Raw genomic sequence first — 21,949 nt, 5'->3', positions numbered from 1 at the left:
TCGGCCCATCCCATTGTTATCAATAAGGACGGCCTGGACTGAGCAGCATCTTGGTCACATTTGAGTGAGAAATTTGCTTGTCGCGGCCACTTCTCGGCACAGGGACGGGTCCTTGAGCCTTAAACTTGATGACATCGCGAAAAAGGGACAAATACTTCACAACTGCAGATAGTTGACAGTACGGCGCTGGAGCGACCACGTCGCGCAAGCCATGTGAGTATGTAAGTGTTTTGTGTTGATCATGGTGCTTTGGGGGGCCTGACTAATTGGCTGATGCCCTGTGCGGGTTATATACGCGTTTACCCTTACACTACATCGAGAAATAAACGTAGTCCATAGCTGAGCTTAGCAAATCTTCGCAAAAGTGCTCAGATCTACCACTCAACGAGTTATTTGACGATCGGTTGCCTTCATTGACTTATGGGTCTTAATCTGCGGGTGTTCTAAATGTAGCTGTTGCTGGTTCCTTGCGACATTACTGTGTTCAGCGAGATCGACACCGAGTTGGGTACCGGTTGGTTAAAATCCGATAGAGATTTCTTGTCCATGTTTCATCTCTTTGCTCTGGATACCATCAGCAGTACCGATACACATTCTGGATTAATGTTGAGTCGGTAAAATATGAATATTCTTTTCAAATCTCGCATGCAGGTATTATCAGTATTTTTTTAATTTCTGGTGTGCTACAAATTACTGCTCCGTCTTACTGCAGTAACCAGTAAATAGGACGCGGGACAAAATAATGCTAATGTAGTTATTGTGCTTTGCAGATGGAATGTCCATCCGTTTTATAGCCGAGATCGAGCATGGTCGGCGCATAAAACCACGCTTAAAAGTGAGATGGGAAGACGCAGGCATCGATTTGTTTATCTGTGATCGAATTGCCATTTCAAAACGGCAAAAAGGATCGATTTACAGGATATCGATGTGGATTTGGTGGTTGATCGATCCCGAACGGTCGATTTGGCTGCCATAGCTCGATTCATCTGCTAGCCTAGCAAGATCGAATTGTACTTTTTATAGACCTCGATTTAATAAAACGACATCTATTTATTAAAAATCGAGCATCAGGCTAAGTGAAAAGGACAAAAGCATTGAAATGCACAATATTAGTAATCAGATTATATCTGCCATTTTACTGACCGGCAGCTATAGAAATCATGTAGCGCCTGTCGACCTTCGTCATTGATCAACGGGTTCTCTCGAGATGCAAGTTTTTATCGGCACACTGTGCAACTCACTATTGATAGATCTTTCGAATGAAGGTCAATCTGTATCCTTAAACAAGTTGGATGGCCGTCGTACGCTGTGCGACGCGTAGTTGAGCCCCGACGTTGAATGCCACTTTGAAAAACTTCAGCTTCCCAGTACTCAAGCAGCCTGCAAGCACTCACTCCTGTTCTGTGGACGCAATGAAGTGCGCGTAGCCCGACTGTGCCTATGCAGAACTAACAACGACTGATCCTTGTGTCGTGTGTGGTCACGGGGTACACCATCTCTGCAGCGAGCTGTACGACTCGGGAATTCTATCGAACAAACGACCGAGAAGTCTATGAAGAAGGATGAGTTTACTTTTTTTTCTCCGGGTTCATCGCGACAGCACTGTTTTTTGGCATGTGGAGGCAGTCTGCGAGAACATTAACATCCTGCATTGGTACCGAGATCACGGCTGTACCAAGTCCCCCCCCCATCGCAGCTTTGGCCCGTGTTTGGTTGGGTAGAAACCCTTCCAATGCATTTCAGGAACGTGTATTCTCAGCCGGAGGATTTGTGATGAGCAGTTTACGCACCAGGACCAACAATGAGCGCGTAGAGATGCAAGCGCTACTCTAGCACGACATACCGGTACAGGAGATAAGCCGCATGGAATGTGACAGTGACAGAAGTGGTAGTATGAAAGGTTAGATGGTCGTCTGTCGACCATAGAGATAAGGGAAATGGTCAATTTTGTAGCTTTTGCCAGTTTAGTAGCCGACCTATATTCAGCCAATACCGTCAATGTACCCATACGGTTACTGATTTGATTTGCCAAAACTACAATTGCTCCGTCTAAGTAAAAACCTGAAACACTTTATATCTGGAAAAATTCCCGCCCATTTCCCAGCCCTGCTGAATGGGAAGGCTTCGCGCACCTTATTCTGACGCAGAACTTGACGCCGCCGTTCAAGAGGTGCTTTCGGGGTCCACTACGAAGACAACGAGCGACAAAACCAAGATTCCCCATAACACGCTTAAGAAGTACGTCGCTCTAGCTCGGAAAGGGATTCCTCGCAAGCCCAACCGTCGCGGTCCGCATCCCATGCTACCAGAAGACGCAGAAGAAAGCCTCCGAGACTGGGTGCTTGGGAGGCAGCAGGTCGGACACCCTGTAAGCCACCACGACCTCCTTGAGAAGGCGCAGCAGGTGGCTCAGCTGGTGTGCGGCTTGTCGATGGAGGAAGGCTGGCTGCGCCGCTTCCTGGAGCGTCACCCGTCCCTCACATTAAGGACGTCACAGTCCGTCTCTAAGTGCTATAACGAAGTGGGAGAACGCGATCTTGCAGTGTTGTTCTCGTCCCTAGCTAAGGTCATGATAGAGCGCAAAATTGGCGCAGCACGAGTTTTTAATGCTGACGAAACTGCTATTAGCACTACGAGGGAGCACAAGCAAGTGGTCGCTGCTAAAGGATCTAAAAATGTGTGGCACAAGGAAGGCAAGACAAGCTTCCATCTGAGTTTCGTTTTATGTGGAAGTGCGAGTGGATTCGTCGTTCCTCCTCTATTCATCTTTCCCGGAAAGAGTGTAAACGACGACATATGTGAAAAGTGTCAAATTGAGGGCGCGGGGGTAACGGCAACTGAAAAAGCATTCATGACGGCTTCTTTATTCAAAAGATGGCTACAATTCTTTTCAGACGCTATTCCTACTCCAATAAGACGACCGCTACTACTCGTGATGGACGGCTGCTCCTCGCACATATCACTGGCTATTGTTGACGCAGCAGAACGATTGGGTATTATACTCGTCTGTTTGCCGCCAAATGGAACGCATCTTCTCCAGCCCATGGACGTGGCAGTTTGCTTTCCTTTTAAGACGAGTCTGAAGAACCGTTTTGATAAACTGCTACCAAGTATTGGGTCTGGAACTGTCGACAAGCAGACTGCACTAGGAGTGGCTGCATTGGCGTGGAATTACGCCTGCTTAGGAAGCAATCTCGCTGCTGGGTTCAGGAGCTGTGGAATATGTTTACTTTCGCGCGTCACTATGCATGCAAAGCTGGCCAACTTTGAGCGCAACGGGCTACCACAATCGCAGCGTGAAACAGCGTGGGTACAAGTATCCGATGTAGTGCGACGAGAGATCCTGATTGTTCCTGCTCCATCACCTAAAACAAACAAAAGGAAGCGTAAGAGTACAGGTTGTAGTATTCTGACGCGCCAGCTTCTTGAAGCAGAAGCGTCAAATAGACGTATCAAGGCGAGGAAAACAATATCGTCCAGGAAGAAAGCTGACCAGGCGCCAGCGACGGAAATTGAACCTGTGGTAGAGGCATGGGTTTAGGCTGTAGCAGTTTATAAAATGATTATAATACTGAAATGGTTAAAATATGACATGAGGCAGGATTTCCTTTCCCTAACCCTTAGTCTTCTTGGATCGATCAGACGAATCGATCAGTTTAATGAAATTAAGTCAAATGTGGCTACTAAACTGACAAGTCCGTCATACGTAGCGCCCAACTTGCAAGTCCCATATACGCAACCAAACTACAGCATTTAATCAGTAAAAAAAACACAAAAACAGCTGTGTGTCTGCTCTTTTTGATGGCGCAAGTAGCGTTTCAATTGGACTATTCCTCTTGAAGATATCGACCAAAGTGTGCAAGCTGTTCAAAGGATCGTGCTAGTCCAACAGAAAATGGATAGACGAAAATAAGGTCTCTCACACACGCGTGATGGGCAACGTATTTTTTCTGTGTGCAACAGAGAATGGCCTTTTAAATAAATGACGAAGTGACAGTAATTTACGCGGTAAGAGCTCGGTAAGTGCGTAAGTTTGATGTCGTTTATAGTGTACATGTCGCCTTTTATAGTCTACATAGTTTCTAGCGAATCAAATCTCGTCGTTTGCTTATGTGTCCTATACAATAATATGGCGCTGAGTATGAAAAATTGAACGCACAGCCGTTTTTCAAAATATAGACTTGACTGGGCTTCCCTGGAGCAGGAACACCTCGCAAAAAACTCTAAGTCCCACGGGTTCTGTATAATTTTGGTTTGGTTCTGTTTGGCTTCAAAGTGATACCAAAATCAATTCGTGTTGAAGTTACCACTATAAATCCGGCCGTATTTCCTGGGGCGCTTTCAATAAATTCATCCAGCACCGACAGCGCGCGCTCTGCATCACTTTTTCCACCGCGGAACACCTGCTTCGCTGTCTGAGTCATGTTATGTACGTCTTTCAAATTTGTGCGCTTGCCTAGACAGCCAAATCAGAATTAGTGCAACAAAAAATGCACCGAAGATTTACAAAACGAATACGGTACCTGTCTTGGAGCGAAGATACTCTAGTATACCTCTTAGTTTTGCACCAGCCTTGGCCATCACAGCGACGTCTTCGCGAAGTTGCGGGTTATCAATACGTCGGTTCTCAGCGTAGCTAAACCACTGGTGGTGTGTCAAGTTGTGATTGTGGATGCCGGTTGCTTTCACCACCAAATAAAATCGTTTTCCACCAGGTCTAAGTCGCACACGAGCATTCACACGCGCCGTACAGCCTCTTGAACGCACAGTAGTGTGCTCGCGTTGACCAGTGCCCTTGCTGTCGAACGGCATTCCATGCGTACACAGGTATGTTCTGCTATACAATTCCCAATCATCAGGAAGCAGTGTGCCGCCAGTCGCTCGCCTTCCCTTCGTCTTCTTAGGGTCTTTCTTCTTCGCCTTCTTCTGCTCGGCAGAAATCTTCCGGTTCCTTGCAGCGACTGATGTGCTCGTACGGCAGAAAAAAGCTGGAATGTAGCCTCCTGGAACTTTGCAAACACCTCGTAAAATTTATCCCACGAGTTCCAAAAGACGGGAAAACCTTCCAGGAAAGACCCAGCAACCGGCATATCCTCCAAATTAGAAAAATTCCCCGCCAAAGATAGATGCGATGCCATCTTATGTGTATTCGGTTCATCTTCTGTATTAAATTCTGTTTGTCTTTCCTCCTCGTGATTCACACTGGACTCTGCGCTTTCACTGGACACGTCTTCCATCGCACCATCTTCTTCGTAGTCGCCGTCATTACTGTGACCATGCGAGGCAAGCTCATCTTCCTCATCCAGCTGGTCGAGCACCTCCGCCAGCGCATCGTTATTTCCAGCACCATCCAAACTTGCGCCCAAATCATCCATGTCCATTATCTCCTCGCTGGCAACATAGTCCGAATGCGTGCTTTCATCGGCTTGCAATGTCTTCAGAACCTCCGCTTCCCATCTATATTCTTCGCCCGGGGCTGCAAGCGGTGAGTTCGTCTTGCGTTGATTTGGAAAGCGATCACCGTACCTCGCGCCTAGCACACGCTCCTGGCGCGGCGTCAGTTCCTTCCCGCCGTGTCTTACAACTTGATCGAGAGGGGGTAGTCGTCTCGCTGGTGGCTCAACGTCTTCTTGCGCAGCGCGAGTGGCGGACCGAATCTTCACGCGGTTTGCTTCCGCTTGCTGCTGGCGCGACAGCACGACGGGATCCCGGGAAGGGGTCTTGCGCTGCTTGCTGTGGCCAGGATAAGGAGGAAGCTCTTCTTCTGGTGGCTGTGCATTACACAACAGCACGTTAGACAGTTAAGAGCACTGCAAGGAGCCATACATCACGGCTTACCATCGATTTGAGTGGGTTGTCTGGGAGCGGGAAAATCTTCGAATGAGCGGTCCAAACGTCCTCACAGACTTTCAAAATTTTGAATGTCTCAATTTTGCTGACACGGCAGGCTGAAGTTATTTATTTGTCCTGCGCAACTGCGTGATAGCAGCTGGGGATCTGTTACTCCGTATATTTTGAAAAATACCGAAATCATTCAGAACCAAACCGAATATGCTGTTTCTGTAGTGTGGATATTCTGTTGCTCTAGACTTCTCCCTGTTCAAAGCGGCTACTAAATTGACCATTTCCCTTAGGCCCGTTTCCAACCGGAGTATCTCTCTGACGCATGCGTTCCATGCGTTCCCTAACCCTACACTTTGGTTGGGAATGGAATTCAAAAATCATCAAACATTCCGATTGGATAGATTTTACGTGATAATAACCAATCCAAGTGGACGACACTGCGAATCACAGCAAAGAAGGAGAAACCCACCGATCTATGGAGCCAGACGTCCCCATTGCTCGACGTCTAGACCCTGAGCTAGTTAACGCTGCAGCCGCATCACCAAACGTTGGCCGCCGAGGTGCTACTGCTTCTCCCCATAGACAGTGGGATATTGATGTGCAAGAAGATGCTCTACCTGCTGCACGTGTTCCGGAGACAGTCTTCCCTAGTTGCAGCGGTGGTATAATGGAGGGGCATTTCGCCTGGGAGCCGTACGAAAAGAAGTCGCAAGATCTCATTCGGAAAGAGTGTAGTTTACGTGAAATCAAACTCAACACTAGAACAAACAAGGCGGATAGGATCAGGTGTCTTCGGCGCTACGACGAGCTAATGAACAGCGGACAAAGTGCTTCGGCAGCTTCAACAATGGCTGCGGGCGGAACACGGCGAACGAAGCACTGCACGTTTCGTTTAGCTAATGTAGTGCTATCCGATAACTTGTTCATGAGGCTTATTGAAGCTACAGGTGACGTAAGCCATATTGTAAGTAATGCAGCGACTAGCAAAATCATTATTAAAAATACGCAGGAAGAAGCTTTGATCGAACTGACTTGGATGACGTTCAGTCTTCAGCGAAATCTTAGTTTTGGCGCGACGTGGCTACCGAGTATCACTCAAATGATGAGGTCTTTCGAGGGCTTATCGAAGATGATCCTGCCTTTGAAGTTATTGATCCTGGCGTCATTGTTCCTCATAACCCAGCTAAGCTGAAGGAGCTTTGGAAAAAACTGACTTCGTTTTTTAGCTTTTGCTCGGTAAATTTCCGTTTATCTGGAACTCACGAACAGGAGTTCAAGCAGTTTGTGCATGGCAAAATAGACGTACTGTATTTATGGTACTGGTTGAAGGTAAGTCTATAGATTGAGAGTGGCAAGCGTGCAATCTAATAAAGTTGTTATTCAATTAACAGAAGCGACCAGAGGCTCTTAACAGTGCCCGTGGCGGAATGTATGAGGAGGACGAATTCGTTTTCACTTTCACCGTCAACTCCGACACGTGAGCGCCGAAATGCAACCCTAAGCAAACCCAGTTCAACGAAAAAGAGGCCACGCGAGAGCCTTTCAAGCAGACGAACTCCCAACAAGAAGCCCAAAGCTGATTCCGACTCAATGGAGGTGCTGGTAACGCTCGTTGGTAGAATTGCAGCCGCGAGGGAGGCTGAAATCACACTTGCAAGAGAACAGGATCAAGAGGCTGCTATCCGAGTGCGTTCTGAGCACTACAAGATGCTCGATGATATCCGCAAGCGCATCGATAAAATCGAATGCGAAATGAGCTCAGCGGCAAGTCCAAAAAAGCACCGTCTTCAAGTTGATTTAGACTTTTTCCTCGAAGAACGTCAGAGAATCATGGATGCAGTACGCACTCAAAATCTGTAATCGCCCTGAATTGCACTTCAGCGTTCGTAATCAGATTATGAATCCGATAATACAATTCAAGATGGATGTACGTGCATCGTGCATGTTAGGCGATATTTACCTCTCCACCCAAAAAGGAAATACATTTTTTCGTAGTTATACTAATGCAAATTTAAAAAATGCTCTTCACTCAATAATTTTGATGGTGACCTAGCATATCTTGATTCTCTAATTGAAATTCAGCCTTGACAAAGTCGTGTACTGCTTCTTGGGCCTCCACCGCCTCGACGGCCGTATCAACGCGGACACCTGCAACATCCATCACATCATCGAAACATTGGACTACACCTGCCACTGGACAATGTCACCTGTAGCTGAGCTTCCGAGAGCTGAGGCTACTGTAGACGCCTCATGAACGTCAGATCCTTGTTCAACGGCATCAGTCTCCTTTTGAAAGTTCGCCTCTGGTTGGTTTCTTGTTCTATTTCTCTCGGGGCGGAGCAAATTTTTGCTTGCCAAGTACCGAACGAGGTCTGAGCGAACCTTTTCATCCATTAGGTCTACGTGACTGCCATTCTCGAGCTCCACATCAGACCGTTCATACTCAAGAGATTTTTCACCAGTCCATGAACGAACCTCTCGTAAAAACGACTGTACAAGTTGACCTGGAGATGACTTGGTGGACTGACAACGTTGCGTTATACAAAAAAATTATGCAAACAGAAACATGCGAAATTAGAATACGACAATGTCGAAGGCTAACCAGCAGTGGTTGCTTTAAAATTCTCCAGGTATTCACTAGTAGGCCAAACGCCATCTCCACTCGAATTCGAAGCTGGCTAACATGAAAATTGTAGCTATCACGTTCATCAAGCTGTGCCTTGTTAAATGGGATCATCACGCGTCTGCTTTGGACATAGGCATTATCTCCGATAACAAAGTACGGCCCAGCAATTTCTTGAAGCACTTGGCTTAGCTTCCACTTTTGAAATGCATATGAATCGTTCATCCCACCAGGTGAATTAACTGAAAATGCGGTAAAGCGACATAGCGAATCAGCACATGCTTGAACGTTTAATCCATCCTTCTGATACTGACCCGAAAAAAAAAAACACGTCCACATTCATCGTAGCGAGGTACACGGATTGGACATAGCCATCCGTCGATAACACCAATGCAATGCTCAATCACTCCGTAGTTACTGCAAGACCGAAATGCAGCTGCGGCCTCTTCCGGTGCTCTCGGAAAACGAGGTGCGAGCTTCTCAGCGTCATTGATTGCGTACATCACACGATAAACAACATGATAAAACGTAGACTTACTAATTCCAGTAATCACACGAATATGATGATCGCTACCACCCGCTAGCCACGATAGAGCACACTGCAGCATTGCAGCTGGTGTAAGCGGGGGAATACATCGAGAACGGCGAAGAGATTGATAATAGTCGACCACTAGATATGGTCCCAAATACACAAAAGTTCTTGAGATGTCGAAATATCCATCCGGTAATACTTCTTGAACGCTGACTCTTTTAAAAGAGTTGTGGCATGCACTTTCCAGGAGATCCTGTCGCGGACAACGGGCTCCTTCTTTCTGCCTATAAGTCGTTTAAAGATGACCAAGCAGATTAGCAATCCAGACAACTCGTCTTCCGCTTTCCAGCCACGCCGCCGTCGCGCAGGAGGGATACATCGCTTATGCGTGGAGAACGGGGAAGATTGCCTTGGGACTGGGCTCATAGTAGAAACTCAGCGGAGACGATGCGAGTGTTCAGAACAAACGGTATTAATTGGTCAAAATACGTTTTCAAATCATATTTTTTTTGAACGCATGCGTTTTGGGTACTATTCTTGCAGCAAAAAAGTAGCCAATCAAATTGCAAAGTGTCCGAAAACGCATGCGTGCACTCCGGTTGGAAACGGGCTAAGTGGAATTTTCTGGGTAATTACTGTATTACTGCTACCGCAATAATCTAGATCAATGTTTAAAATAAAAACTACTGCTACTGCAGTAGCGCTACAGGCAGATACTGTAGTAGCTTTGTAGAATACCACACAACTGTTTATCACTGCTCGCATATTAGATATTTGAGATATCGGTAGTATTATATTAGCTGTAGTATTAATGCTAGATAATTGAGATATCGGTAGCATTATAGTAGTAGTAGTAGTATAATAGTAGAAGCTGAACATGTTTGTATTACTAATTTCGCAAGGATAAGTACTGATCAATACAAAACTCTCAACCAGATCTCAGTACTTTTACTGATTTATGGAAGTTGCCTTTCATTCAGTGAATGGGAAGTTGATGCCGGCGCTTGCACACGAAGTTTGTGACAAAACACACACAAACTCTGAGTGGCGCACAAGTCAATCGACCACGTCAGCCTCTCCTACACCATGGCGGTTCGTCTACCATCCATGCCCCCAATTGCCGATGCACGACACCAGCTAACCTCTGCCCTCTATTGACTGCGCAGGCGACACACGACCCGAAGCGCGTGGTTTACCTGGAGGACGACGCTGCGTACGACAAGGCGCAATTCTTGATCCCCCACCACTACCTCGATAGCGTCAAGTCGGTGCTGATCCCCAAGGGCCTGGTCGAGGACCGCGTGGAGAAGCTGGCGCAGGATATCCGCTACGCTTACGAAGGTAAGACCGTGCACCTTCTGTGCGTACTCAAGGGCGGCAGCGCCTTCTTCCACGCACTAGTGGAGAAGCTCCGCTTGTTCCACAAGTACAACAAGTGCGACTACGTGCCCTTCACCTTCGATTTTATCCGCGTCAAGAGCTACGAGGGAACGAAGAGCACGGGCAACGTGCAAGTCTCCGGCGCGGATCTGGCCAAGTTTAAGGGCAAGGACCTGCTCCTCGTCGAGGACATCATTGACACGGGCAAAACCATGGCCAAGCTCGTCCCCATGCTCAAGGAGTACGAGCCTGCGTCGGTGCGTGTGGCCAGTCTACTGGAGAAACGCAACCCGGAGAGCTGCGGCTTCCAGGCTGACTTTGTGGGCTTCAATATCCCCGACCAGTTCGTGATCGGCAACTGTCTCGACTACAACGAGATCTTCCGCGACCTCGACCACATTTGCATCATCAACGAAGCTGGCATCGCCAAATACACCTCCAGCTCATAGACAGACGTGCTGTGGCCTATAAACAGCCCCTACAGAGGATTAGGACAGGCTCAGCTTGTGCCGTGCAAAACCACATCAACCTGAGATGTTTTTCTTCATATTTGTCCGTGTCTATTGCTAAGTACACGCATGTAGCTGCAGAACTATGGATTGGCGTCTACTTAGTCTGGAACTGCTCGGGCGTCATGGTCCGGATGGTGAGACCGTGCATGCTCTTGATCTCCTCCTTGAGAATCTACAGCCAGCAAGAGTAAGCATCTCCCACTGGTAACAATGATGTGATTCCTATTGCCAAGCGCACCTCATTGACCATACGATGCTGCTTGACGCGAGACTGGCCTGCGAACTGCGGTGATGCCACCTCCACATCGAACATAGAGCCACAACCGCCCGACACGTCCGTCACCTTGACGTGCACCGCTTCCAGCTGCGTCTGTAGCGTTGTGTGCATCGCCTGCTCTGCTTCTGTGCCCGATCCATCCGCACTCGACGCGAATTGTGCCATGCGCCCCAGTAGCGGGCGCTTAGCCGCCGTCATCCGTCCACGCACCACGCTCAGCATTTTTGACTGTGGCCACCAGAAGCAACATCTGATCCCATCCGAATCAGACGAAAACAAATTCGCTGCAATTAAAAGTTAAAATTTATAACCCCTTCACTACCGCTTACCTCTAAAAACCGTTGTAATAATCAATTTGAAAAATACGAAAAAGTTGTGATTGTAATAGTTGCTGACATGAAATACCGGTAGTTGCTTTTTAAATAAAACATTCTTATTGTAAAAAAATGTTTTATATTTTTAAAAATAAAATGTTTTTTTAATTTTTACATTATAACGCAATTACCGGTATTTCATGGAAACAACAAATCGGCGCATTTTTTGCTGCGCCGCTCAAGGACACGTAAGCTGCTCACGGTAAGAGCTCGCTGCCATGTTCTTCTGCAGCGGGCCCCCACGCACGTACGCGGCGTTGGCGGCCCCCGAGCGGATGGAGGATGTTGCGCTGGCCATGCACCCGTCTCAGTTTGTGTTTGCAGGCGTAACGAGCTCTCACGTGGCGCTGTGGAGCGCTTCGCTGGGACTACAGGGAACAGGACGCCGCCTTTTAGCGCGATGTCGCCGTGGCGGTCAATGGGTAGAACAGCAGTTAGATGAGGAAGAACAACCTAACGCAAACGAAGATTTACGCTTGAGGGAGAGCGAGACACGTCAGCTTTGGGCTGAATGGGTCTCTGGAGATCGTGTAGCCGTCGTGGAGAAAGATTCGCAATCCGTCGAGTTCTACGCGTTCGACGGACTAAGCAAACTACTGCAGCGCGCTGAAACACCCAATACTCACTTGACGGACGGCCCTACCGTAGATTCTAACACCATGCTGGACCAACCGTCGTTCGCGGAGCCCGAGCAGGAGGAGGGAGATGGGCCAACGGCAACTTCCAAGGGACTTCAACTTGTCGCTAAGTTCGTTGAAGACTACCCGCTGAACCAAGGCGCGTCTCAGAGCGATTATGAAGACGTTGCCGCGTGCATGAGTGCTGTGCCCGGCGGCAAGTACGTATTCGTGGGCATGGTCAGTGGCCTCATCTGCGTCGTGGAGGTTGCCGACTCTCGCGACTCCAGCGACAGCCAAAGCTCGTGGTTTAGCAATGCGGACAGCTCCACCAAACTCTGGAAAATTGATGTCCGCACTCATCTGGCAGTTGCCGACGACGCCGATCCAGCTAGTTGCTTTGATCTCACGTGCGCAACGGCGGACCCCGTTGCAAAGATTACGTCATTGTGTCTCGTGGCAAGTTTCGACGGCGGGAAGTGTTTCATCATGTTGCTGTCACCCGCCAAAAAGAGTATCGACCAGTTGTTATCGCTGATTAACTCGGAAAGAGAAGGCAGTAGGGGGTCCAGCTCAACTGGCCGTTGCACCACGACGAGTTTGGACGCCAGCGGGTCGCAACTCGCGCTCGGATGGTCGGACGGCGGAGTGTCGCTGTTCCGATTATCACTGAGCAACATAAGTCAGATTTCCCAAAATGAGGACAAAAAGGAAACAAAGACCCAAACGACGCTATCACTGGACCCAATTCAAGAATTAAGTCTTGGAGCCTGGGGATACACCCCGGAAGACGTCGGATCGGTCACCGCATTAGCGTGGTCCTACGACGGCCGCAGTGTGGCGGTGGGCTACGAGTTGCGTGGCTTTTCTTTATTCTCAACCGACGAGTGTCGCTTAATGTCGAGCTTACCGCAGCACAACCAGGAGAGGCCCGAGAAAATGGACGAGTGCAACATGAGAGAAGTCTGCGCCTTCGGAGTCCTCGCGCTGCAGTGGACAAGAGAGAGCAACTCGCTGCTTGTCGTGCCTCGAGGCGAGCAGTCGACGCAGTTGGTTGAGCTCCCGGAAGATGAAATTTTGAAGGAAATCGAGGACGAAGCGGACGTGGACGTGACGGAAGCCGACGATCTGTTCGAAAGTGTCGAGGCAACTGTGCGGAAGGCTCAGGACGGTTTGTGTCTGTCACTCTCGGGGGCTCCGGGGCGCTGTGGCGCGTGGGTTCGAAGCGACAAAAGCTTCACGAAGCGCGCCGACGGGGGCGTAGGGCCAGCCGAGGCCTGTGGGCTTATCCAAGGAGGCGACTTGTTGGTGGGGATTAATGACAACTTGAAGGTTGTGAACCTCCCTTTTGAGCAAATTGTCGCAGAGATCAAGCAACTTCCAGATGACGAAGACGTGGCGCTCACGTTTATGCGCCTAAAGTGGGACCAAGTGTTCCCATTGGCTGTTAAAGCGCTGTCCTCTTCGGAGTTCCTGGACGCCCATGGGATTCACTTGAGGGAGGACGAGACGCTGAGTATCCGCGAGTATGCGCTCCGCATGCAGGCGCTCCACGGAGACTGCGACCTGGAGGAGCGTCCGCCGCTTCTGGAGCTCGAACGACGCGCGAAATTCGACGGCTGGGAGGCGCTCCAGGGCACGTGTACGCGCGTGGCCAAGCACAAGTACGTCAAGCTGGTGTTCGCTCTGTTCCCGGTGTGGAATCCTCGGCACTTTGTGAACGTCATGACGGAATACTGGAACGCTCTTCTGGCGCAGAAGGTGTATCGGAGGAAGCAAAAGCGACTTGAGGAGCTGCACGCGCATCGCCGATTGGTTAAAATGCGTCAGCGCTCGGCCATTGCGTTCGTCGAGTTCGATTTCGCCAAAACTGTGCCTCTGTCCGGCGGGAAATCGTCTCGTCTGGCGTTAGTGGAGCGGACAAGTGTGCGGCTAGTGGCTGCTCCGTCTCTGGACGACCCGTGCGCGGTGACGTCCTGTGTGAACTGGAGTGTCCCCACCGAGTTCGAGAAATGTTGTCCTCTGCGTCTTGTCGCGCTAAGTGCGAGTGGGAATCACGTGGCGGTGGCGGGACAGCGAGGCTTCTGTCTGCTGAATATCGTAACGGGCAAGTGGCGAATGTTTGGCAACGTGAACGACGAGCAGGATATGTTTGTATACTCGCTGTTATGGGTGGGCGAAGACGCGATTGTAGTCAATTTCACGCGCTTCAGTGAGCAGCATCAGTCGCTGCACTTGCAGGCGTATCCGAGGAACCACCTGGACGAGGAATCTATTCTGGAGCAGCTCGTGTTCGCGCGTGAAGGGGAGATGCCGCCAGGAGGACGTGACGGTGACGACGACTGCTTCATCATTATGGACACAGACAGTGCGCTCCGGAACTTGTTTTGTGTCTCGAGGAGCGAGTTGTGGTGCTTGGAATTGCAGCACGGGGGCACTATCAAGCAGAACGACCTTAATCTGCACATGCAGCTTAAGAGACAGCTTAGCTTGCCGTCCAGAGTCGCCGCGTCTCAAGCTGCGGGGACGTGCAGCCGCCACGCGATCGTGGACTTTGCCGTGCTGCCGCGTTTTCTGCACGTCCAAGACGACAAGCTACGCGAACAGCAGCAGCGAAAATACCGACAGGAGCGAGAGCACGAACAGGACGACGCCGGGTGGCTCTCGAGTGTCGTCAACATGCTCGTGGGGGGAGAAGTGCCCGACCAATACACGCCCGAACAAGTGCTGCCGAGGTTCGCGTTCCTCGACAGTCGGGGCGACGTGACGGTGTGGGACCCGGAGAACCGCTCGCAGCGTCTGCTGTGCTCAAATGTGAGCACCATGGCGAGGCTGTTCGTGACGTGTGCGTCCTGGCCGGCGCCGTGTCGACTGATCTACGGACTGTACGGCCCAGACGGCATGAAAGTGTGGCTGCCGCTGCTGGATGGCGTCTACATGACGCACACGAAGGCGTTCGAACAAGACAGTCGACGTCTGGAGACGTTTCTGGCGTGTCACGACCCGCTGCGAGCCAAAACGTACGAAATCGAGTTCGGGACGGCGCCAGCGACTGCGGAATTGTACGACCAAGTCCTCGGCGAGTATGGTATCACGTTGGACGGGTTCTTGTCTCGCACTGGGATGCAAGAGGGACACAACAATCTACGGGGCTGTGTGACGTCGGTGGACGATCCTTCGGCGAAAGATCGCATGCTACGCTTCGATTATGACGTCAAGGTGTTGGGCGCTGAACAGGCCTTCGGACTGCTGGTGGGGGTCTCGCAGGATGTCTACGTGCCGTCGGGCGTGCTCATCCCGTGCTATGACGTTTTTACTCGAGTCCAGCCGATTTTCCACACGCTATTGTGCTTTTTAGTGCAGAACGAGCAGCTCTCGTGGGCGCGTCTAGTGCTCAGCGGAGTGCGGAGACAGTTTGCGCTGTCCACCCCCACCCAGGAACTTTTCCTGCACTCGATGCTCGAAGCTTGTTACGGGAAATCGTGTCCCGAGGAGAAGCTACACACCGCCATCAAGCTCTTACGTCCGGACAGTGGAGACTGCGAGACGGACATCGCCGAGTACTGCGAGATTGTGGCGCATGTGGCTCGCAAGAGTGAGCCCTCTCGCCTTAAAGTACTGTTCCCGGCAGCGGGGGACCCGATGGATTTACTGGCGGTTTGTCAGCGACGCTCGGAGCTTCGCACAGCTGCGAATTTCCTGCTGATTTTGGAGGAATGTTCCAGTGCGTCGGGCTCGTCGTTGCCGCTGAGGATGGAGAGCGCGGCCGAGTTACTGAGGCAAAGTGTTGATCAGGAAGAGCGGCTACTGGCTCAGCATGTGGTGCGTGTGGCCAGAGACTGGGAACATCACGTGGAGCAGAGCGAGACGAGTATTGACGAACAACTGGCGGCTCTGGCGTGGAATAATCTGGTTCGTGGCGAGTACGAGCGTGTGGTGTGGTGTGTGGAGGATCTACAGGCCAAGCTGCCACGGAAGTCGGCGGACGAGAGGGAGGCGGAGGACAGCGCGACGATTCTAGACCGACTGTATCAGACTTTTATCCAGGGCAACAAGCGGAGACAACTCAGGTTTGTTGTGGACTTGGTTGGGGTTTTGCTCTTAGCAGACTTGGTGTGACGGTTGCTTTTGGGTTTGTGTAGGATCTTGCTGCAAGCGGTGACGGAGGCGCACTATGAGGATTGGGTGGCGCGTATTAAGCACGTGATGGAGCAATGAAAAGTGCGTAACACGTTGATGTCTCTAGAATAAAGCAAAAGGACTGTTATGTTTCGTGGATGTGAGATTTTGGGCTTACGATTTTGTATTTTTTCATCAACAACCTTGTCAAATCGAATTTTGGACTATAATTATGGATTGGACAGAATATTGACTAAAACTTACTTCAGTAATCAAGATTGTGTTAGTCAACTGTACTGTACATGTACCGGTACAGCTGACAGGCTGTAATAATGGGATTGCGGAACTGTTTTATGAAGTCCTAAAGAAAATCTGTCCCCACACGTGCGAAATAATGAAACAGGATCGCAACAGTAACATCGCTTGTATGACCATTGACATCTTGAATACTACTTGAAGTACACTGCGTGTATTAAATTAATACTATTAATACGTAGTACTGTACTCTTCTGCGTTGGTCTCGTTGGATCATGATGATTTTCATCCAACTTGGATGCAACTCAGCGAAGCGACAGAAGATCCTCTGGTCTTTCGTATTTTACAACGCCATGACAGAATAAGGCAAGGAGTGGCACCATGGCGATCTTTGCTTTTGAGGAATTGAGAGCAGCTCATGCGTCGCTCATATAAATCATTGCCACCGCTCTCCTGAAATATTGCTTTGTAGTCTTCGCTTTGCAGTCTACGGTAGACTGCAAAGCAATATTTCACAAGACTCGACGAGTCACAGAGGATCGCTGTCAGCGACACTCCCATGGCGACACCAATGTCGTGATTCTTGAAGCGATCCTCTCCACCAAACGGTGGAAGAAGTTCAGGACGAGAGCTGGCTCAAGGAGACCTTGATGATCAAGTTGATCAGGGTGAAGGGCTCTCTAGCAGCAGAGACTTTCCTCAACACGGTCCACTTACAGATGCTGTATCGTCGAAGCCTGTCCTCACAGTGGCACACCGTGAGGTTTACGACCACAACACAACTTAAAATCTTCGATTCCTAGTGCGTAACTCACCTTTCGCCGGTCTGCAGTAGGTAGCACGCATGCCATTTGTCTAGCCGCGACCAACGCCACCTCATTTGCACCCCTTCACTTGAATTTTACGCTGGGCAATCGGTGCAGCCAAAGCAGGAGCTCGTTGCATAGACTCTGAACATTTAATCTGGATGTTGCGCTTTGGTTTCTTTACCAAAATGAAGAGCTCAAGCAGAAAGTTGATGTCATAAACCTCGCACCTCTTGTGAGGGCGTCAACTGTATTGGATTCATGTGCATCTAATATGCAGCAATAGATTAAGAGTACACTAAGTCACTCACGGGACAACACCACGGAGAAGGCAGTGACTCTAGTTGGATATGTCCATGCAGTCTAGTGGCAATCGAGCGAAGGCGCGACCGGCCTCCGTAAGCTTGACACTACTGCTGTGGCTGAGCAGAGCGATTGCCTTGGCTGCAGTCTCGTCGTCCGAAAGATCCGATGAGCGGGAGCTGGATAAAGATCGACTACGGCTGCGGTTCGAGGGCGAGCGACCGGCTTTAGCACGTTCTAGAGCGCGCTCCTTTCGGATACGCTGCGCATCCTCGCGCGAGATGGCCGACCAGTTGATGGCGTTCTTCTTGGACTTCATGAGGCGGTAGGGCCAGACGATGCCGAGGCGCCGGCAGTTGCGCTTGATGGTGACCGTGGCGACGCCGAGCTGCTGTGCGGCTTCGCGCTGGGACATATGGAAGTACTGGGCCATCTCCTCGGTGGTGAAGTCGAAGACGACGCGACTCTTGCGGGTTTTCTTGTTGGGACTGACACCGGGCGCGCGGGTCTTGCTGTAGGTCACGGTAGGCGACGCCAGTTGCGACGGAGACGCAGTGGGCAGCGTGGCTGCAAAGCTGTCGAAGCTTACGTTGGGGCAAGAGTGTCGTTGGTGGTAGACTGTAGTGCCGCGATGGAGTGGGTGTGCTACACTGAAAGTACTGGGAGCGGTGACGCACACGGGAAACGGTGGCAAGCTCTGCATCGTGGTGATCGCTTTGGTGATGTTTATTGCGGTGGGGTTGGCTGCTTGCGGTGCAGCGGGAGAAATCGGGAATGACTCGTTCCGACCCACGCACATTTCTGCCTCGGGGTGAGCGCAAAGTGCAAGCTCCGTTCCGGACGGCGCTGACATGAGCGACACTGGCAAGAACCGGCCATCGGCTACTTTGCTCTCGCCATCGCCTGTCTCGTTCGGGACAATAATCTTAGTCTGCAGACGTGACGCGCCCGATGTCTAGCAGCGGTGTGTGGTTCAGCGACGGCGGCGACGCTTGTGACCGCCACAACTGGCGACAAGTGAGCCTGCCACACGGGACTTGACCCCTTTGAAGTTGGAATAAGAAGAATAAAGATCGCTTTAACACTCACTTCTGCAGAGCCTGGCCGCTTTACCGAACTCTAAATTGACCGCAAACGCTGAGACAGTGGACTTTTTTTGGGGGGGGGACAGGAAACGTCGAATTAGTTACGTAAATGGCGGCTCTTCTGAATAGCTCTAGCTGTTGTGATGAAGCTATTCCGACGGAGCTACATGTATTCCCTTGCACGCCAACCCGGAAGAAATGCCTGCACCAACACATGGTTTGGCGGTTTGTGCGTGGCAAACTGATCGATCGGAGTGGCAGTCCACACGCCAGACCGTGGAAGTGTGTGTGTTTCTAGCAGAAACGTTTTGCCAGATATGATGCGGAATGTCGCGCCGCGGCAGTGCGTCCTTCGCCGAAAGAAAAACCGTTTCGATGTCGCACCTTTGCGTGCGGTTGTTGAAGGCGTGATGCAGCGAGGTTCAGGAAATCATGCGACCTGCACTCTCTCGTGACGGAAACTATTCACTTGAAACGTTTAAACTGAATGTCCTATTGTCACCTCACGCACAGCCAAGTGTCAACTGCGGACTCTGCCTTAAGTAGTGGTGTAGAGTCCAGGGGCATATGGTTTCGCCAGTACTTTCGCCGTCTACATTTTCTGCGATGTCGAAAAAACCTTGCTGCATTTCGCCACCAAGACTTCGGTGTTCTTCTTCCTTGTCCTCCGCTCGTAATTCTGAGCAGTTCCAATACAGATCGAACACTGGGGTTGCTGTCATGAAGACTTCACGACCATGATTGAAGCGGCCAGCACCAAAAGAGCTTGCTGCGCACCGAGAAAAATTCTGACCCTCACAGCTGCTCAAGCCTCGGAGTTTAATCGCGTTACATGGCACTTAAGGATACTTTCGGCGGGTTGAAGTGAGCCCTCGCACTTACTACAAAGTATTAGAACATTTCGTTTGTTTCTTCCTGGGCTGCGTGGGGAGGTAAACACCCTCCGTGTGGTTTCCAGCTTGATGAGCCCCTTCCTATACATTGCATCAACTGTAAAGCTCGTGCTATTATTCTCTTTGCAGATCATGCGCAGCGAAATGGTCATTACTGGATACTGCAGCGATCATTTCACTGTCGGAATCTGATGCTTGCGAGATGCTACATGTATCGTGTCCACATAGCCAACTCGACTAGCTACGATCCTGCTCTTTAAACATGGCTCTCTAAAGTCTCCAGTAACGACCCTATTAGGGCTCCACTGATCTTACTGGATCCTAACTACCAATATTTTATACCTAGACGTCTGTTCAAAGAACGTTTAAGACGTCCGTTTGTTTAAACATTTTTTACCGAGCGCTATTCCCCCTTTTAAAGACAGTCAAAAGACACCTACGGTAATAACGGGTGCGGTTTTGACTTGAATTTATTAAGACGTTCAATCGGGCAAAGTCCACTAATCGGTTAATTGCCCATAATGAACCGTTCTGACTTTTTACCTGCGTCTGCACGCAGAGTCCACTATTCGGTCGCTGACAGTAGTCATTGGTAACTTGGTTTTGCTCCTTCAAAAGACAATGGACACTTTAGACACTGTTTAAACATGTCCATTGTAAAGACGTTGTATCTTTCCACTGCCAACACTGGCTCATAATCTATACTGTAGTACATGCTAACGGAGAGGGACTGTTGATTGCGGCTTTAGTAGATGCTTTATCTCCTGCTATGCGGGTTTTCTTGACAATATTCGTCACCATCGGTCGTTTAGAATTCTGACGTAGCTCGATCTTGCTAGACAGGCATTAGTGCTCGAATGTAATCATGAAAGACGCTGGCATTTTTACTCGTTTCGTCCAGTCCTGTCATTATTGTTAAACATGTCAAGATTTGATATTTGTACTACGTGCCTGAATCGACAAATGTATCCAATTCAGCGTAGCTTCATGCTACCTTTACACCTCATATTTTGGCTCTAAGTGCTATTGACATGTTAGCTCAGAAAACTAGGCACTTGCTTACATAATACATGTAACATGCGAATGTACTAACATGTCAGCGTTAGAGGGTAGCCTAGCTCTATCGTTACAATCGCTCATGCCGGACCGGAACTGGTTTAGCTGTGCTATCGTCGTTAACTGAGCTGAAGTTAAGTCATCAGTTTTGCCCTAGCAGCAGGGCATTATCTAATATCACATCGCCTGATTGGGAAGTCGTATTGTAATATGCTAAGTCAGCCGTTGGAAACCCTAAACATAGTAAAAATTAACGGACAACATTTTTTGCACCCTTTTTTGTTGCTGTTGCTACATTACCACTTTTGATTATACTAGCCTGTCTCTCAAACGAACTTTAGCATAAAAAGATTTATTCTATCCAAGTAGAAGCTGATCTGATGACTTCCCCGGTCCTCAGCACGTGGACGCATTTTCAGGCATCAAAAGTGTATCCGGTAGAGCTACACCCACAGTCCGATCAAGTACTATCTAAAGTGCCGTTAAACGGGCAAAAATGCTTGTGTAAGAGATCATACTTCAAATCAAGCTGTATATTTATTGCTCTGAACAAAAATCGTATTATATTATTGTTTTGTGGGGGGTGTCTCTGACCCGGACTTTATGGATACCGCGGATTCTAAAGTTTTATTCAATCAAGCCGCGAATGTACCACCATTCGAATCCGGTTCTGCTGGCTCGAATGCGGAACACCAATCTGTCACTGCAACAAGCACTAAAATCAAACATACATTAGCTCGCTCACCTTACATCACTGTATCCCGTTGCGACTGACCGACGAACAACAATTTCAAGAAACGCATCGGGGCAAGTGCTGAATGACTCCTCGGCCATCTTCGCCAGGGAGCTATCATAGTCGAAGGCTAAAGTGTCATATTGTCATAATCTGTGACGGGATCCCACAGCACCTTGCGCTTGAGGAAGTCGGTTTTCGAGTATATACAAGCTCTCAAGTAATAGCAGCTCACAGGTCCCTTGTCAAAGGGAGCGAAGTCACCAGTTAAAGGTAAGTTGCAAACGGAATGTATTTGTAGGTAGGCTTGTATATACAAACAATAAGCCACCAATATTAAAGCTATGCAGTTAGCCAATGGTTGGCCTCTGGAGTACATGGTACCATGCACCAGGTATCATGAAGTGTGACGGGTCACACTTCAGGTTACTAGGGGTTTACTGGGTACGTAACTCGTTTCATATCCGCGGTGCTGGACATTAACGAAATGGGATCAGACAGATTTCCCCACACTAGGTCCATTTCGCGCATTGGTATTTG

The 21,949-nt window shown here is 49.5% G+C and overlaps 5 protein-coding genes across 5 annotated transcripts; 3 read left to right on the top strand and 2 right to left on the bottom strand.

Annotated features, from left to right (window-relative positions):
- Nucleotides 1–7,157: 7,157 nt before the first annotated feature.
- PITG_16857 (uncharacterized protein) lies at nt 7,158–7,704 on the top strand (the record flags this gene model as incomplete). The annotated part of the gene is made up of 2 exons (XM_002897249.1): nt 7,158–7,173; nt 7,259–7,704. The coding sequence occupies 2 exons, from the start codon at nt 7,158–7,160 to the stop codon at nt 7,702–7,704; spliced, it is 462 nt and encodes a 153-aa protein (XP_002897295.1).
- Nucleotides 7,705–8,897: 1,193 nt separating this feature from the next.
- On the top strand, nt 8,898–10,910 carry PITG_16856 (hypoxanthine-guanine phosphoribosyltransferase, putative; the record flags this gene model as incomplete). Its single annotated transcript, XM_002897248.1, has 3 exons — nt 8,898–8,936; nt 9,247–9,468; nt 10,166–10,910. The coding sequence occupies 3 exons, from the start codon at nt 8,898–8,900 to the stop codon at nt 10,826–10,828; spliced, it is 924 nt and encodes a 307-aa protein (XP_002897294.1).
- PITG_16855 (uncharacterized protein) lies at nt 10,466–11,390 on the bottom strand (the record flags this gene model as incomplete). The annotated part of the gene is made up of 2 exons (XM_002897247.1): nt 10,466–11,063; nt 11,130–11,390. The coding sequence occupies 2 exons, from the start codon at nt 11,388–11,390 to the stop codon at nt 10,986–10,988; spliced, it is 339 nt and encodes a 112-aa protein (XP_002897293.1).
- A 370-nt stretch (nt 11,391–11,760) lies between these two features.
- On the top strand, nt 11,761–16,377 carry PITG_16854 (uncharacterized protein; the record flags this gene model as incomplete). Its single annotated transcript, XM_002897246.1, has 4 exons — nt 11,761–11,964; nt 12,028–12,841; nt 12,914–16,229; nt 16,302–16,377. 4 exons carry the CDS (start codon nt 11,761–11,763, stop codon nt 16,375–16,377), a joined length of 4,410 nt encoding a protein of 1,469 aa, XP_002897292.1.
- Nucleotides 16,378–17,604: 1,227 nt separating this feature from the next.
- On the bottom strand, nt 17,605–19,449 carry PITG_16853 (uncharacterized protein; the record flags this gene model as incomplete). The annotated part of the gene is made up of 3 exons (XM_002897245.1): nt 17,605–18,597; nt 19,112–19,188; nt 19,347–19,449. 3 exons carry the CDS (start codon nt 19,447–19,449, stop codon nt 17,680–17,682), a joined length of 1,098 nt encoding a protein of 365 aa, XP_002897291.1.
- Nucleotides 19,450–21,949: the final 2,500 nt, after the last annotated feature.

The sequence above is a fragment of the Phytophthora infestans genome, genomic scaffold (genome assembly GCF_000142945.1).
Source record: "Phytophthora infestans T30-4 supercont1.46 genomic scaffold, whole genome shotgun sequence".
Lineage (NCBI taxonomy): Eukaryota > Oomycota > Peronosporomycetes > Peronosporales > Peronosporaceae > Phytophthora > Phytophthora infestans.
Note: the sequence above shows the minus strand (reverse complement) of the source record. Positions and strands in the feature narration are given on the sequence as shown.